The following is a 13,380-nucleotide window of genomic DNA, read 5'->3' on the forward strand; positions in this document are numbered from 1 at the left end:
TTGGTGGGAGAGTAAAACCCTCTCTGGCCCAATACAGTGACTATGCTGTCTAGCCAAGTGGCTAACCACTGTTTTGGAGAAATGGCAGAGAGTCACCCACACATAGTGCCACACCACAATCCCACATCATGTCTCTTCTTGTCATGCCCACCATGTCGATTCTCTTCATGTCATGGTTGAGTCTCACATCATGGCTGCCATGGACCCTGCACCTGAGTCTACATCTGTTAAGGACTACAAGCCAGAAGCCCCATCTTGGTCTTTTTTCACTACACCTTGGTCCATGGTCTTATCCATTAATTCATGGTCCAGGCTCACTTCCAGTTCACGGGCCTGCCCTTCTATCAATGTAGTTTTACCATTAACCACTATGTTAGCCTCAGCTATTGAAACATTTAAACTGAACTTTTAAAGACAATCAAACATCATTAAAGAGATTTACATTTGTAAATATTGCGTTTAGAGCCAAGATTAACATGTTGATTGCTTTATTGCAAATATGTGAATATAGAATTAAAATGCATGTGGTATTATGCTAATGGTATCAAGCTAATTGTATCATATAAGGCTGAAGACTGATGTATTGACTTCTTGTGTAGTGAGACACTGGGTGTTTGTTAGTGGTTTCATTGCACATATTTTGACACTATGATTTATAGTCATTAGTTTATTCATTAAAAAACCTTATACTTACTTTTTCTGTATAGGTGAAGCTGGATCACAAATGATTTGCACGAACAGACACATTTAGGCAGATCGGGGGCACATTCCCTTCAAAAACGAAAGTAATCCATTGCATCTTTAGTAGCTCAGATGTTGGGAGTAAATGATGACTGCTATGTTCATTATTAAATCCAACAACAGAACACGTCAATTGCTTGGGGGTCATTCCTGTCTACACCTACTCAGGCATCGAAACAATGGTGGTTGGACTGTTCACAGCTTACTCTGGGTGGGACTAAGGAAAAAAACTGAAGACAATCAGCTATCGTGGAAGGGGCCTGTGCAGAACTATATCATTCTGCCAAGAGTCTCGGAACAGCCTGATATGAGAAAGATGCCTTTCTTGCGAGTGGGCGTGGTTTTAGAGCCGACATTGGACACGCCCCCAGCATTTGAGAACAGAGAATTCTGTTTATTTTTTCAAGATTTTAATCACTTATTTTATTTACTTGACGTTTTTTGTATCATTGAAATTTGACTGGGTGGCAGGGCTTAAAATTAACACCCGGCAAATCGGCATTGGCAAGTATATGTAACAGACTCCAGTTGGCAGGTCAAATTTTTACGAAATATAACAATGCAATATAATGATAACAACAGCCAGTTTTTAAAGTCATTCACTGTTCTCTGACGTAAGCGAATAAAATAATATTTTCCGAGATCATCGTGATTAGCTGTTTTGTCATAAACGAAAAGACCGAATCAAATAATAGGATACAAATGGGATGATAAACTATGATGGTCAGCTTTTCTCTAGACACAGTTGTAGTAACTTTTACCTGAGAGGATATTGCTGCTTCATTTCGCAAGATTACCTTTTCCCTTCTTTATTCTTCATGACCCGAGAATGTGGCGACACATATATGGGGTTATGCCACCTAAACGCTGCAGTGAAGTATAATTTGAAAGGTTGCGTCGCTTAAAACAGCACTTCAACGGACAAAAACACACACAATTATATGAAAATGCACAGTTTTGGCAAGTTACCTCGTAAACGTAGTCTTAGATAAATTATAAAGTCTTGAATGACCGTAAAGAGTTGGGAGAATATCAGACATATGTCAGATCCATGTCATGTGCATCAGGTTTTAAAGAGGCAGCGCTGCTTTTAAAGTGAAACCTGCTGAAGTCTGTCATTGATTGAAATCAAAGAACAAAAGAAAAAGAGAAATCACTCGACTTTATTTAACTTTTGTAGCTTGAATAAAGATGAATCTGTATAGTTTATGCATATACAATTTATAGTTTATGTAAAGATTGTTTTAAAATCACTTAAATTAAAAGTTGTTATATATTTCAGAGCCTATTAAAGGTAAAAAATAATGGCTTTCAGTTATACTGTAATGTTGAATGGCTATAATTAAGGTAAATTTGAGGGAAAATGCATTTAACAGAGACAAAATATTGTAATATGTTTAGGCATTGTTAAATAATAACTTTTGCAAAAAGAGTTTCATGGCTGGTAAAAAAAAAAAATTGTGGTTGCTAAATTTTATCACGTCACCAGCCATTGGCATGTGTGCAAAAAAGTTAGTTTAAGGCCCTGCTGGGTGGTTACTAACACATTTTTGATGGTGTGACAAACTCAGAACACATATTTAATATTGCTTTACACAGACCTTAAAAAATGTTATTAATGAGAGTGCAAAAACATCTTTCAAATTATTAATTTTCCCAAATACACTTTAATAAACCTATAATAATGATTTATATTTTAGAGCTGTGGGGAAGAATTTCACAAGAAATTACATATAATATCTGTAACTCACCTGTGCGTATAATGTTTTATCTGTACATAGAGAAAAATAGCTCTGAGTGTGGATAGCATGAAGCTGATAGTTTGTTGTCACAACAAGCAAGAAAAAATTCCATCGGCCATTAAAAATAGCAAATCTCCAGGAAATCACTGTTTGGTTCTGGATCATTAATCCACACAGAACAGCAGAAACAAAGTCAAATTAAAATGTCAAAGTTAAAGAGTGTATGGTTTTATATTGTATTATATGGTAATTGTTTTATAAAAGCAATTGCAATTAGAGACTTGATGGCTTACTGTATTGTAAGTATAGTAACAGCTAATGAGTTACTGCATGTTGTGCTTAATGCATTTTAGTTATATTTATATTTCTGCAATAGCAGATTCTCTTATTTCTTATATATAGTGTTACATTTTTCAGTAGGTGTGCCTTTAAAAACAGAATTTTCCTGTGTTTTGTATAAGCGTATCCCAGCAAAGCTTAAACGGATATTCAACTTGTAGCACATGATCCCTGTTGGGCACTTGGGGGAAATCATTTATTGTCACTTTTGGGCAGGGTAGAAAGTCAGATTGGAATAGCCCTGAGATACTTAAGATAGTTCCAAGACCAATTTTAAGAACTTTTTCAAGTTCTGGCATTAATGTGTGACATACAGAAAAATCAGTGAGATGCAGCAGTCACCAATATTCATCTAGTGTATGTTTGCATTAAATAAAAAAAAAAACATTCTGTGTGAACTTGGCACTTAAAACCAGTGTTGGGAAGGTTACTCTGGAAATGTAATAGGTTACAGATTACAAGTTACCGTATTTAAAATGTAATAAGTAGTGCAACTACTTCAATTATTTTGTTAATGTAACTGATTACATTTGATTACTTTTTGATGACTTTTCTAAATTTCTAACAAATGTTTTTAACTGTTTATCAGTTACCTGTTAGCATTTCACTGTACCGCCCATGGTACACTGCATGTTTCTACATTTTGCAGGAATGCTAAGGGGTTAATCAACTCTCAGACAGGTTTGTAGCTCAAAGCTTGATTTTTGAGGACACCATAGATGAGTCCTTCCCTGCCTTGGACATCTCACAATCCTGTGAGTTTGATTCTGTGACATGATTCTGTGAACTAAAAAATAAAAATGGTGCCTGAATGTTGCAGTTAGTGGTTAGTTGTGTATAAATGTAAATTTATGTAGATCATTAAACTGTTATGCTGCCTTAGAGGTCTATCCGAAATCAGTTTTGTGAGATACCTTTGTGCACAAACACTGCCTGTTATGTCAATGCCTGAAAAGGCAAAAGCCATTCGGATTTAATGGTTTGAACGGACACTTTCGAGTGAACCAGAATCAGAATTCTTATTGAAAGTTTCTTCTAAATGCAAGCTATTTGCCATTGGAAAGTAAAGGCATTGTGGTATTTCATAAAAACTCAGTCCTGGAGGGCCAGTGTCCTGCAGAGTTTAGCTCTAACCCCAAGTAGACACATCTGAAGCAGGTAATCAAGCTCTTACTATGCATGTTAAAAACTTCCCGGTAGTTGTGTTGAGGCAAGTTGGAGCTAAACTCTGCAGGATACCAGCTCTCCAGGACCGAGTTTGGGCACCAGTGGTCTAACCTCAAACATGATCTTAACTTCTGTCCTGAGGCTAGTTTGAAGACTCAGTACACTTATACAACCAGACTATATCTTTTTTCAGCTGATATTTTATCTTGGTGATATACCATTTTCAACCAGGAACTATGGAACCATTTAAATCAAATAAAAAAATTCAGCTTTCATCGCATCTAAAAAATATTTTTTTAGGCAATTTACAAAACCTACGAGGAAACGACACTAAGTCATCATGACGTTAGAGCAAAAATATGAAAATGTATGGCACTGTAAAATGCAAATGCACTGTATTCCATTATAAAACAGAATATAAATTAATGATATATTCAGTGCACATGATTATATTTATCAAAATCATAGATGGCTGCTGCCTTATTGGGACCTTATACCTATTCCTAAAGCCCACCCATACACCTACCCCTAACCCTAACACCTTGCAGATCAGCAAAGATGTCCTCAAAGGTCCAGGAAGGGAGCCATAGTTTTGAGAATGGTAACAATGTTGCATATCACGCTCGATGTGCCATCCCGTCTGATCAGTGGTGCTTGCAGCTGTGGGCACTGTGCATACCATGCACTACGACTGACTAACCACTCTCTCAACGAAACAGCTAAAACAGTTTTGCAGTCAGTTAAAAAATACTGTTTTAAATAAAGAATCGAGAGAAAAATCAATGCTGGATGATGTGGATACTCAGCTACAAACATCAGAAACAAAAGGCTACTTTATCAGAAGTAACTTTGAGAAAATTCAGCTACTGCTGTGTCAGTTGTTTTCTTTGCGCACAAAAAGTTTTGTCGTAGCCACCTAAAATCACAGTTGAACCACTGATGTCACATGGCCCTTACTGCGCTTCTGTACCTTAAAGGGGTGCTATTATGCTTTTTCACTTTTTGAACTTTGGTCAGTGTGTGGTGTGTATCTTTGGGCATAAAAAAGATCTCAAAGTCCACTCCAAAAGGAGATATTTCTTTTTTTAGAAAATCCCTTTTCAAGAACTACAACAAACGGCTTCTTTGGACTACAACGTTTGTTTTCCGCATGCAATGATGTCACACTGTGTCCATTAGAATATCATTAAATTAAATCCCGCCCACGGAAATTCTAATTGTTGGAGGGAGGGTAGGGACGAGGTGGGGGATTAGCATAACTTTAAAGATGCAGCTGGCTGACAACAGGGCCCAACACTACTGTAGTGTATTATTTACTCACCCGAATGCATCTTAGGTTTATATGACTTCCTTCTTTCAGACAAATGCAATCAGAGTTATATTAAATTTTATCTTGCCACTCCCAAGCTTTAGAATGGATATAGACGGGTGTTTCTTTTTATCAGTCCAAAACAAGTGCAATAATGTGCATCCATCCATAATAAAAAGTACCTTACATGGCTCCGGTGGGTTAATAAAGGCCTGCTGTAGCGAACTGATGCATTTTAGTAAGAAAAATATCCATATTTAAAATGTAAGAATCACTTTAATCTAGCAATTGTACACAGAACTTGCTTCTTTGACAAGGGGCGTGTCAGTACTAAAATACTGTCTAAGCTGTTCGCCAATCGCAACGCAGTGGGACAGCTAACCAATTACAACACATTTCTTTTTTACGGAAGGCGGGCCTTCATTAAACCTGGAACTAATCGAGCCTTATGTGCCAGGCTGGGAGAAATGTATTGTAATAATGTAAATTATGTTAAAAATAATGCGTTTTTCGAACCACCAAGCACGAAAGCATGTTCTAGTACACCACCAAAACAAAATTAAGACTTTGTAAAAGATCATAATAGGACTCCTTTAACCATGTTTTTTTTTTGTGTGTGTTCCGAAGGTCTTAAGGGTTTGGAATGACATAAGGGTGAGTAACTAATGACAGAATCTTAATTTTTGGGTGTGATATCCCTTTAGAATGTAGAATCCACAGCTCAGTACTCAAAACTCTTGAGTACTTTTAAATAAGCTTTTTTTTTATTTATTTCAAGATATGCCTGAATTGTGTCTTGTGGCATTAAACCAGTCACAGTTTGACAGAAAATTTAAGCCACAAATGTTTGCTTTTTCTGCTCCTCAAATACTGCTAGTCATTATACAGATTATCAGAACACATTCCTTACTTCTTTTAGACATCTAAAATAAATGTCTATGTCCTTTTGTTCATAGTGGAAGCACCATCATGTCTCACTATGCCACTAAAATGTTGCAGGCCAAACCTGAGTGTGCAGATTTCTTTTAATAATCATTTTAACATTTCAAGGTTACATTAATATTTTAAAACCAATAGCATTAATGCAGTGTTTTATTAGATGAAAAAAAACCCTTAGATAACTCAAATATTTACCTTAACTTCTGTTAAGAATGTGAAAATCATACATTCTGAATGAACTTGACAATAAATTAGCAAGCACTGTGATTAACACTAAGATTAACATTGACTGTTGATAAATGAGTATAAACATAATCTGTGCAGCTTTTTTAAATAAACAGTACACATTTAATGATCATATACAGGAAAAAAAAAACTGAACAAAGATGTCGTTCTTGTGAACTCTTATGTAGTCACACATATAGGGCTGAAATTTCTCATGATTAACCTACCAAAAGAACCTACCTACACTACCAAAAGAAAACAAACCACTGAGATGATCAGAGCAGAAGCCGTCTTGGCCCTGTAATTGTGAAGATAACCATTATCAATGCAATTAATAAAGCATTATTAAAACAAAAACATTCATGTATTTTCATAATGTATTTTTTGTAATGTGCACGCAGAAATCATTTTACAAACAATGACTCACTAGAACCATTTTTCAAACTCAAGGACAAAAGATACAAATCCTTCACTAATTCAATTTACAGAATCTGTCAGAGACAGATTTTAACACATTTGAACATATTTCTTTTGTAAAACCAATTCATAAATAAAGCAGAAAAACTGAAGAACATATGAATCATTATCAAATCAAACTTTTAAGTTGGAATCATACTGAATCTGGAAATGTGTATCAGCGCCCATCCCTATTTACAGTTATGATGTGAAACACCTCCTCATCATATCACTGCTGTTGCATATCAATGTTCTGTTATGTCATGTGTTCCAGCAGAAGGATGCCACATCATAAATAATGAATTTATTCAAAATAATGTTAGTGAATTGTGTCTATAATGATTTCAGTATGAGATAACTGTTTAAAAAGCAGTAAGGTACCTGAAGTTGTGTTGTAATGTAAATATAGTCTAGTGTGTGTTGTGTCTAACAGCGCACTTTACCCATGACTATTTTTATAATATATTATTAACAACCTTTCACAGTGATTGGAGTGATACAGTAAAGAAGTAAAAATTGGACTATGAGGACTATGATTGTCCCAGTAATAACTGACATCTGTTACAACACAAAACGGCTTTTAAAAGACCTTTAAAAGCCTGAGATTATCACTTTGATTTATTTTCAAATAATTAAACATAGTCTGAAAAATAATCAGATCTTACCCCTCAGTGGTTCCTGATTTGGTTGTGGTTCTTGTTGTAGTTGTTGCTGTTGTAGAGGTTATCTGAGGTCTGAAAAAAAAAATGCTGTTAGATGTTTATCATCACACGCTCTTAAACAATATTTTATAGTTAAATGTAATATATATATATATACATATATATATATTAGAACTGTAAAACACTGCCCTTCATCTACATTATTATTATTATTATTATTATTAAATGTGGTAATATGTTCAACCCATATTTTAGTTTTGTGTATGTTGAATGAGGATAAAAGGATATTTACCGTGGAGCACATGGTCCCTGTTGGGCACTCACATCAGCAGTAACGTTGAAGTTTTTCGCTGTCACTTTAGGGCAGGATAGAGACTGATTCTGAAGAAGCCCTGAGATATCTGGATTGGTAAACATCATTCTATATGAACATTGTCAGAAATTCAGACACAACTGAAGTATATCGTAGCTGTCCAACTGATTCCTTGCCATCATTATAATTATGCTCAGTTTGTTCTTAATACAGAAGTTTATTCACTGTAAGCCCGGATTTTGTATCTAATTAAACCATTTAATTACAATTGAACACAATATTTAAGTTTTACTGCATTGCTTATAAAATATAAGTAGATTCTACTAATTTGTAGACATATTTGAACCTGTGAATAAACTTAAGTTAAATTAACTCGTATTATGAAATTTATCTCCTGACCACGCCTCCTCCACCGGTGCTGCGAGTAACAGCGCCATTTTGTCACTGTGATTGTGTATGAGTTTAAGCTGTGGATGAATGTGGAAATTTAGATTTAGATAGTTCTATTGGCATTGTTTTCCGCCATTTATCTTTTATCACGTCCCTCGAGAAACTCTTTGTGATCGGCAAAAGTTGTTGTTCGTCTAAACGACGGGACATTTCTCATCCGTTGATAGCTAGTGTTCTCACTCGCCTGCGCTTGAACCCCTGACTGGCGAGTTCGACTAACATTTTTTGCCTTTTTCTTTCAATGATTTCTTTTTCACTCGAGGAGCTGTTGTTTGTGAGGAGTGTAAATTTAGTTTTACTCATACAGTAGCCGCGATTCCAGCCGAGGAGCGACAATGGTGGAGCTAATATGGTGAGTGCAGTACGTTAATGTACCACGTTTAATTTAGACATGGCTATTGTTTGAAAGCGTAAGTTTTCGTTAATTAGCGGTATAAATACAAAGGCGGATGAATATACTTCTGTTCTGTCTAGGTTCAGAGTCCTCTTAACGACTATCTTGTTTTGGAAGAAAGAAGAAATGGAAGAGATGCTTTGAAAGTGTAAGTATGATCCTAATAACTGATAAGAGAGCACTGCTATTTACACATTTTCCTCCTGGTTTCACAGACAAGGCTTAAGGCCAGTCTCAGAATAAAATAACATGTTTAATAACATGACAAGGAGTCTTTACTGAATATACCTTGTAATGACATATTTTAAAATATGTCAGTGCCATTTTTCTTTTCTCAAGATGCACACCAGTAATGTTTTTAAGGTGTTTTTATAAAAGCTATTTAAGTATCTTAATTTAACTAAGGCCTAGTCCTGGCTTAAGCTAAGCCCTGTCTGTGAAACCCTGTCTCTTTGTTCAAACATGGAAATTATTCAAGAACAAAACAATTTCCTTGTTCACATTTATGCCACCTTCACACCAAAGTTCAAGATCAACTGTATGTCGTGGGTTAACTGAGACCTGTTCTGAGGATGATCACTTTGACTAGCACAGTGTGTGTCAGAAGATTATTCATAATGATGATGGTGTGAGTCTGTCCTGCACTCATTCCTGTTGTTTACAAGCTTTCCTGAATAACACCGATCTTCCTGACCATATGCCAGTAGTGTTTGTATGTGGATTTTACTTTAAATATTCTGTAGATGTACAATTAAACGTAAACCCTAAAGTCTAATTACCATCTGTAAACTGGAAATTTTCTGAGAGCTGTACCACCTAACCACTGTGTCTGACTGCTCCAGATTAATTTAGACATTGATAGTGTTGCCATAGAAAAGCGCAATTCCCAGTCTATTGACATGAACAGCTCACAAGCTGAACATCACAATGTTGTCCTCTCAGAATTAAAGTAATTATGACATGGTGTGAAGGCAGCATATGACTTTGAGTATTTAACAACAGCATTGTCTAACTGACTTGATAATGTATTTGTCGTTCTGTTTCTTCCTCTGTTAGGAGGCAGCTGACAAGACAGACTTCAGTAAGAATCCTCAGCGTTGATCAAGAAAGTTCACAGCTCACCTCATCTAGAGTGGGAATCATCTTGGAAGAAAGCTTGGTAATGGATGAACTGACCAATCTCAGGCCTTCTATGTCCATTGTTTTCAGACTGATTTCCCTGCCTACACCTGGACTATCCTAAGTGTATGAAAAGTATTTTATATTTTTGTCGGGAAAAGGTGAGCTGACACCTAAAATTCAGTATTGCCAATAGTGTGAACTCAGAGTGTGGAAAAAACATATCGTTTTGATGCTGTTTGTTGCGATTCTGAGGAAAACTTGTTTGTGTGCTTAACGATAAGTTAATTTGTTGAACTAGTATCTTTTTGAACTTTTTTTTTTTCTCCCATGTTTTATGGGGAAATGTTTTCAGGATATGAAAAAATGGTTTTGTTGTGTTTTCAATTGAATATTTGTAATTGAATTGATTTAAAATAAAAGGGAAAATTGCATTAATGTTCCTTTATTTGTTTGCTTTTTTCTTAATTTTCTAGGTTAACAAATTGGAAAAATAAAACATTTGATATAGATTTAACTTGGAAATTAGTATATTTGACTTAAATATAATAGTTATAATAATTGCAAATGAAATGATGTTACAAAACATTTTAAGTTAAATGAAATGACCTTTGTAATTCATATTACAAAACATTTTAAGTTAAATAAACTTTACATTACTTAAATTTTTTAGGGCAACCAGTTTCCTCCAATTTTTTAAGTAAATTCAACTTATCCGGGTTTAGAGTGTTCTTTTAAGTTGCTTCACAAAACTTACCTTGCATGCTGAAGAGAAATATGATGTCACCACCCTTGATAAACTCTCTTCTAGTGAGATCATCTCTTATTACATAATATGAAGGGGTCCAATTACCCACAAACACAGACTCATTGCCGATGACGACTTGATTTCCACCTTTTCGAGGACTGTCCCAGTAATAACTGGCATCTGTTACAACACAAAATGGCTTTTAAAATACCTTTAAAAGCCTGAGATTATCTTTGATTTATTTTGAAGTAAGTAAACATAGTCTGAAAAATAATCAGATTGCATTAAAGATCTCACTGGAAGAAGCCAAAGCAGGGTCAGTGGTGATGCTTTTCTCAGAGGACATGCGCTTCTGTATGTGTGGATTCTGGTCAAGCATCTGGATAGTTATTTGTCTCCATGGACAAGGCCACTGCAACTGTTCATCATATGCACCAGATACCAGACGAACATTTATTAAAAAGTAATTCTCATACACCTCTAAGCCAGCCTGAAAGCGATAACCCTCACTGGAGTAATACAATGGACTGTACATCACAGTGTCAGACACACTGTTGTTCAAAACATTCTTAAAGTCTCTTATCTGCCATGTGTGGGGACACTCAGTCTCTGAAATATTGATATCATCCAGTGAAAATCCTCCACTGGAGTTTCCAGCTCCTTTACGGGCTTCAAATACAACTTGGAAGGTTTTATTTGCATTCAGTGGCACATGATGCAGCTTCCAGTAATTACCAGGGGGTCCTGTGAGAAATTAAACTGTTAGAAACATTAAAAATGTAAAAGAGCATCCTGACATACATGCTTATTTGTTTTAGAAATTATGTAAAAGACTTCAAAAAAGGAATGACCTGTGATCTGATCCATAATTCTGAGAGTTCCTCTGCTGTCTGCTTCATTCTGGTACTCTCGGATCCAGATGTTGAGCTGGTCAGACTCATGACCACTGTGATAGTAGTAGAACTGCAGGCACTGGACTTTGCAGTCTCTTTTAGGACTCATTATTTTGCTCTCTATTCTGGCTGTGTCCCCCTTGTTTCTACCCTCAGTGCTGAAGTGCATAAAGAAAGACGTCCCTGCAGAAATTAAAACAGGTGTATCGTTTAGATGTGTGAAACTGGATGAATCAGTGACCGCAACTGTGGTTGGAAGGTAAGTCCTTTATTTTGGGGTGGGTGGGGGCAATGAAAATATAGTTTATCATAGTCTCGTTCTGTGAAAAAGCACACACCGTCAAAACAAACACTTTTTATTGACAGACTGACTCAGATCTCACCATTTTGTTCTTTGCCCAATGTGTGGTCAGACACATTGATGCCACTCACTGACATCATTCTCTTCCAGCCATAATCAGCAGCAGAACAGACGCTCATCTGACACGAAGATTCATTATCAAAACTACAGTGATCAAGGAAAGAGATGGACGAATCTGTAATGCAAACAGACAAACATGTTTGAGGCAAAAAATTAACTTAATTACAGCTTCTCTTCATAACATGTTTTCTGTGGTCTTTTTTGTTTGTTTGTTTGTGTGAAAATGTGATAGTGCTGGATGTGACTGGGGAGCACGGGGCACAAAGTAATGCGGGGTCAGTTAAATATTTCCACACATGCTAGCATAACCTAAATTTACAGTATTTAGTTGCCATAGCAACACTATACAGAGAAAAAGTGCGTCAAAATTCAAGTCTTTTGAAGATATCGCTGAATATTTATTTTACCTTAGTAAATGTAAATTTCTGGCTGAAGTAAATTTTTAATCTGTTTTTAGTATTCGTTTAAAAGGAGAAGACGCTAACCAGTTTTAAATTCCAGTCGCGCAGATGGGGAACGTTGTAACACTGCCTTACAATCTGTCCCACTGTTATTAAGTTGGCTTGAGAAAGCCAACTTACTGATATGCTACTTAAACTTAAAGTTATTATTCTTCTTCTGAGACTAAATTTTCTGACTGCTACTCCTCCTAGAGCTTTAACTCTACAAACTCCAAACTCAGCCCAGATCTTCAGACTGGTCTGACTCGAGTTGCTATATCTTTTCTAACTGATCCGACTTACAGTTTTCTTAAAAATCCCGATTAAAACTGGGAAAAATCCCATAGACTTACATTGACGGAATGTTCAAATGAGCCAGCACTATTCAAATTTCAACTGTCAAAACTCCCAGAATCCTTTGAGACTCAATCAAGCTTCCCTTCTATGTACTGTATTTCTAATCCATTTAAACTCATTCAAACTCATCTATCTATCTATCTATCTATCTATCTATCTATCTATCTATCTATCTATCCATTACTATCTATCTATCTATCTATCTAACCATTATCTATCTATCTATCTATCTATCTATCTATCTATCTATCTATCTATCTAACATTACTATCTATCTACCTATCTATCTATCTATATATCTAACCATTACTATCTATCTGTCTATCTATCTATCTATCTATCTATCTATCTATCTATCTATCATATCTATCTATCTCTATCTATCTATCTATCTATCTAACATTACTATCTATCTGTCTATCTATCTATCTATCTATCTATCTATCTAACCATTACATATCTATGGCTAATCATGCCAGAATCATGCTAGCAACTTTGTTAATCATGCTAGAAACATGCTAGCAACTTTGCTAATCATGCTAGAAACATGCTAGCAACTTTGCTAATCATGCTAAACACATGCTAGCAAATGGCTAATCATGCTAGAAACACATGCAAGCAACATGCTAATCATGCTAGAAACATGCTAGCAACTGGCTAATCAT

The 13,380-nt window shown here is 35.7% G+C and overlaps 1 protein-coding gene and 1 long non-coding RNA gene across 3 annotated transcripts; one reads left to right on the forward strand and one right to left on the reverse strand.

Annotated features, from left to right (window-relative positions):
- Positions 1 to 6,251: 6,251 nt before the first annotated feature.
- Positions 6,252 to 12,027, reverse strand: LOC127161027 (meprin A subunit beta-like). Of its 2 annotated transcripts, XM_051103672.1 has the most exons (7): positions 11,881 to 12,027; positions 11,456 to 11,680; positions 10,902 to 11,348; positions 10,614 to 10,784; positions 7,873 to 7,981; positions 7,584 to 7,652; positions 6,252 to 6,760 (listed from the first exon to the last, which is right to left on the reverse strand). In XM_051103672.1, the coding sequence occupies exons 1-7, from the start codon at positions 11,975 to 11,977 to the stop codon at positions 6,703 to 6,705; spliced, it is 1,176 nt and encodes a 391-aa protein (XP_050959629.1). In that variant the 5' UTR covers positions 11,978 to 12,027; the 3' UTR covers positions 6,252 to 6,702. The 2 variants fall into 2 exon arrangements, with proteins under 2 accessions (XP_050959629.1, XP_050959631.1); XM_051103674.1 differs by lacking the exons at positions 6,252 to 6,760; positions 7,584 to 7,652 and having other exon boundaries at positions 7,873 to 8,001.
- LOC127161029 (uncharacterized) lies at positions 8,103 to 10,294 on the forward strand. The gene is made up of 3 exons (XR_007826908.1): positions 8,103 to 8,695; positions 8,818 to 8,885; positions 9,794 to 10,294. It is a non-coding gene; the product is annotated as an uncharacterized LOC127161029 (long non-coding RNA).
- Positions 12,028 to 13,380: the final 1,353 nt, after the last annotated feature.

Source organism: Labeo rohita, unplaced genomic scaffold (genome assembly GCF_022985175.1).
Source record: "Labeo rohita strain BAU-BD-2019 unplaced genomic scaffold, IGBB_LRoh.1.0 scaffold_529, whole genome shotgun sequence".
Taxonomy (NCBI): domain Eukaryota; kingdom Metazoa; phylum Chordata; class Actinopteri; order Cypriniformes; family Cyprinidae; genus Labeo; species Labeo rohita.

Bases quoted from the DNA above. Each gene is read 5' to 3' on its own strand.
- LOC127161027 (XM_051103672.1), bottom strand. From the start codon at position 11,977: ATGAGCGTCTGTTCTGCTGCTGATTATGGCTGGAAGAGAATGATGTCA. The intron at 7,982-10,613 runs GTAAGTTTTGTG...TTACCAATCCAG, and splicing joins ATTTCTCTTCAGCATGCAAG to ATATCTCAGGGCTTCTTCAG. The intron at 6,761-7,583 runs GTAAGATCTGAT...TCACAATTACAG, and splicing joins AAATCAGGAACCACTGAGGG to GGCCAAGACGGCTTCTGCTC.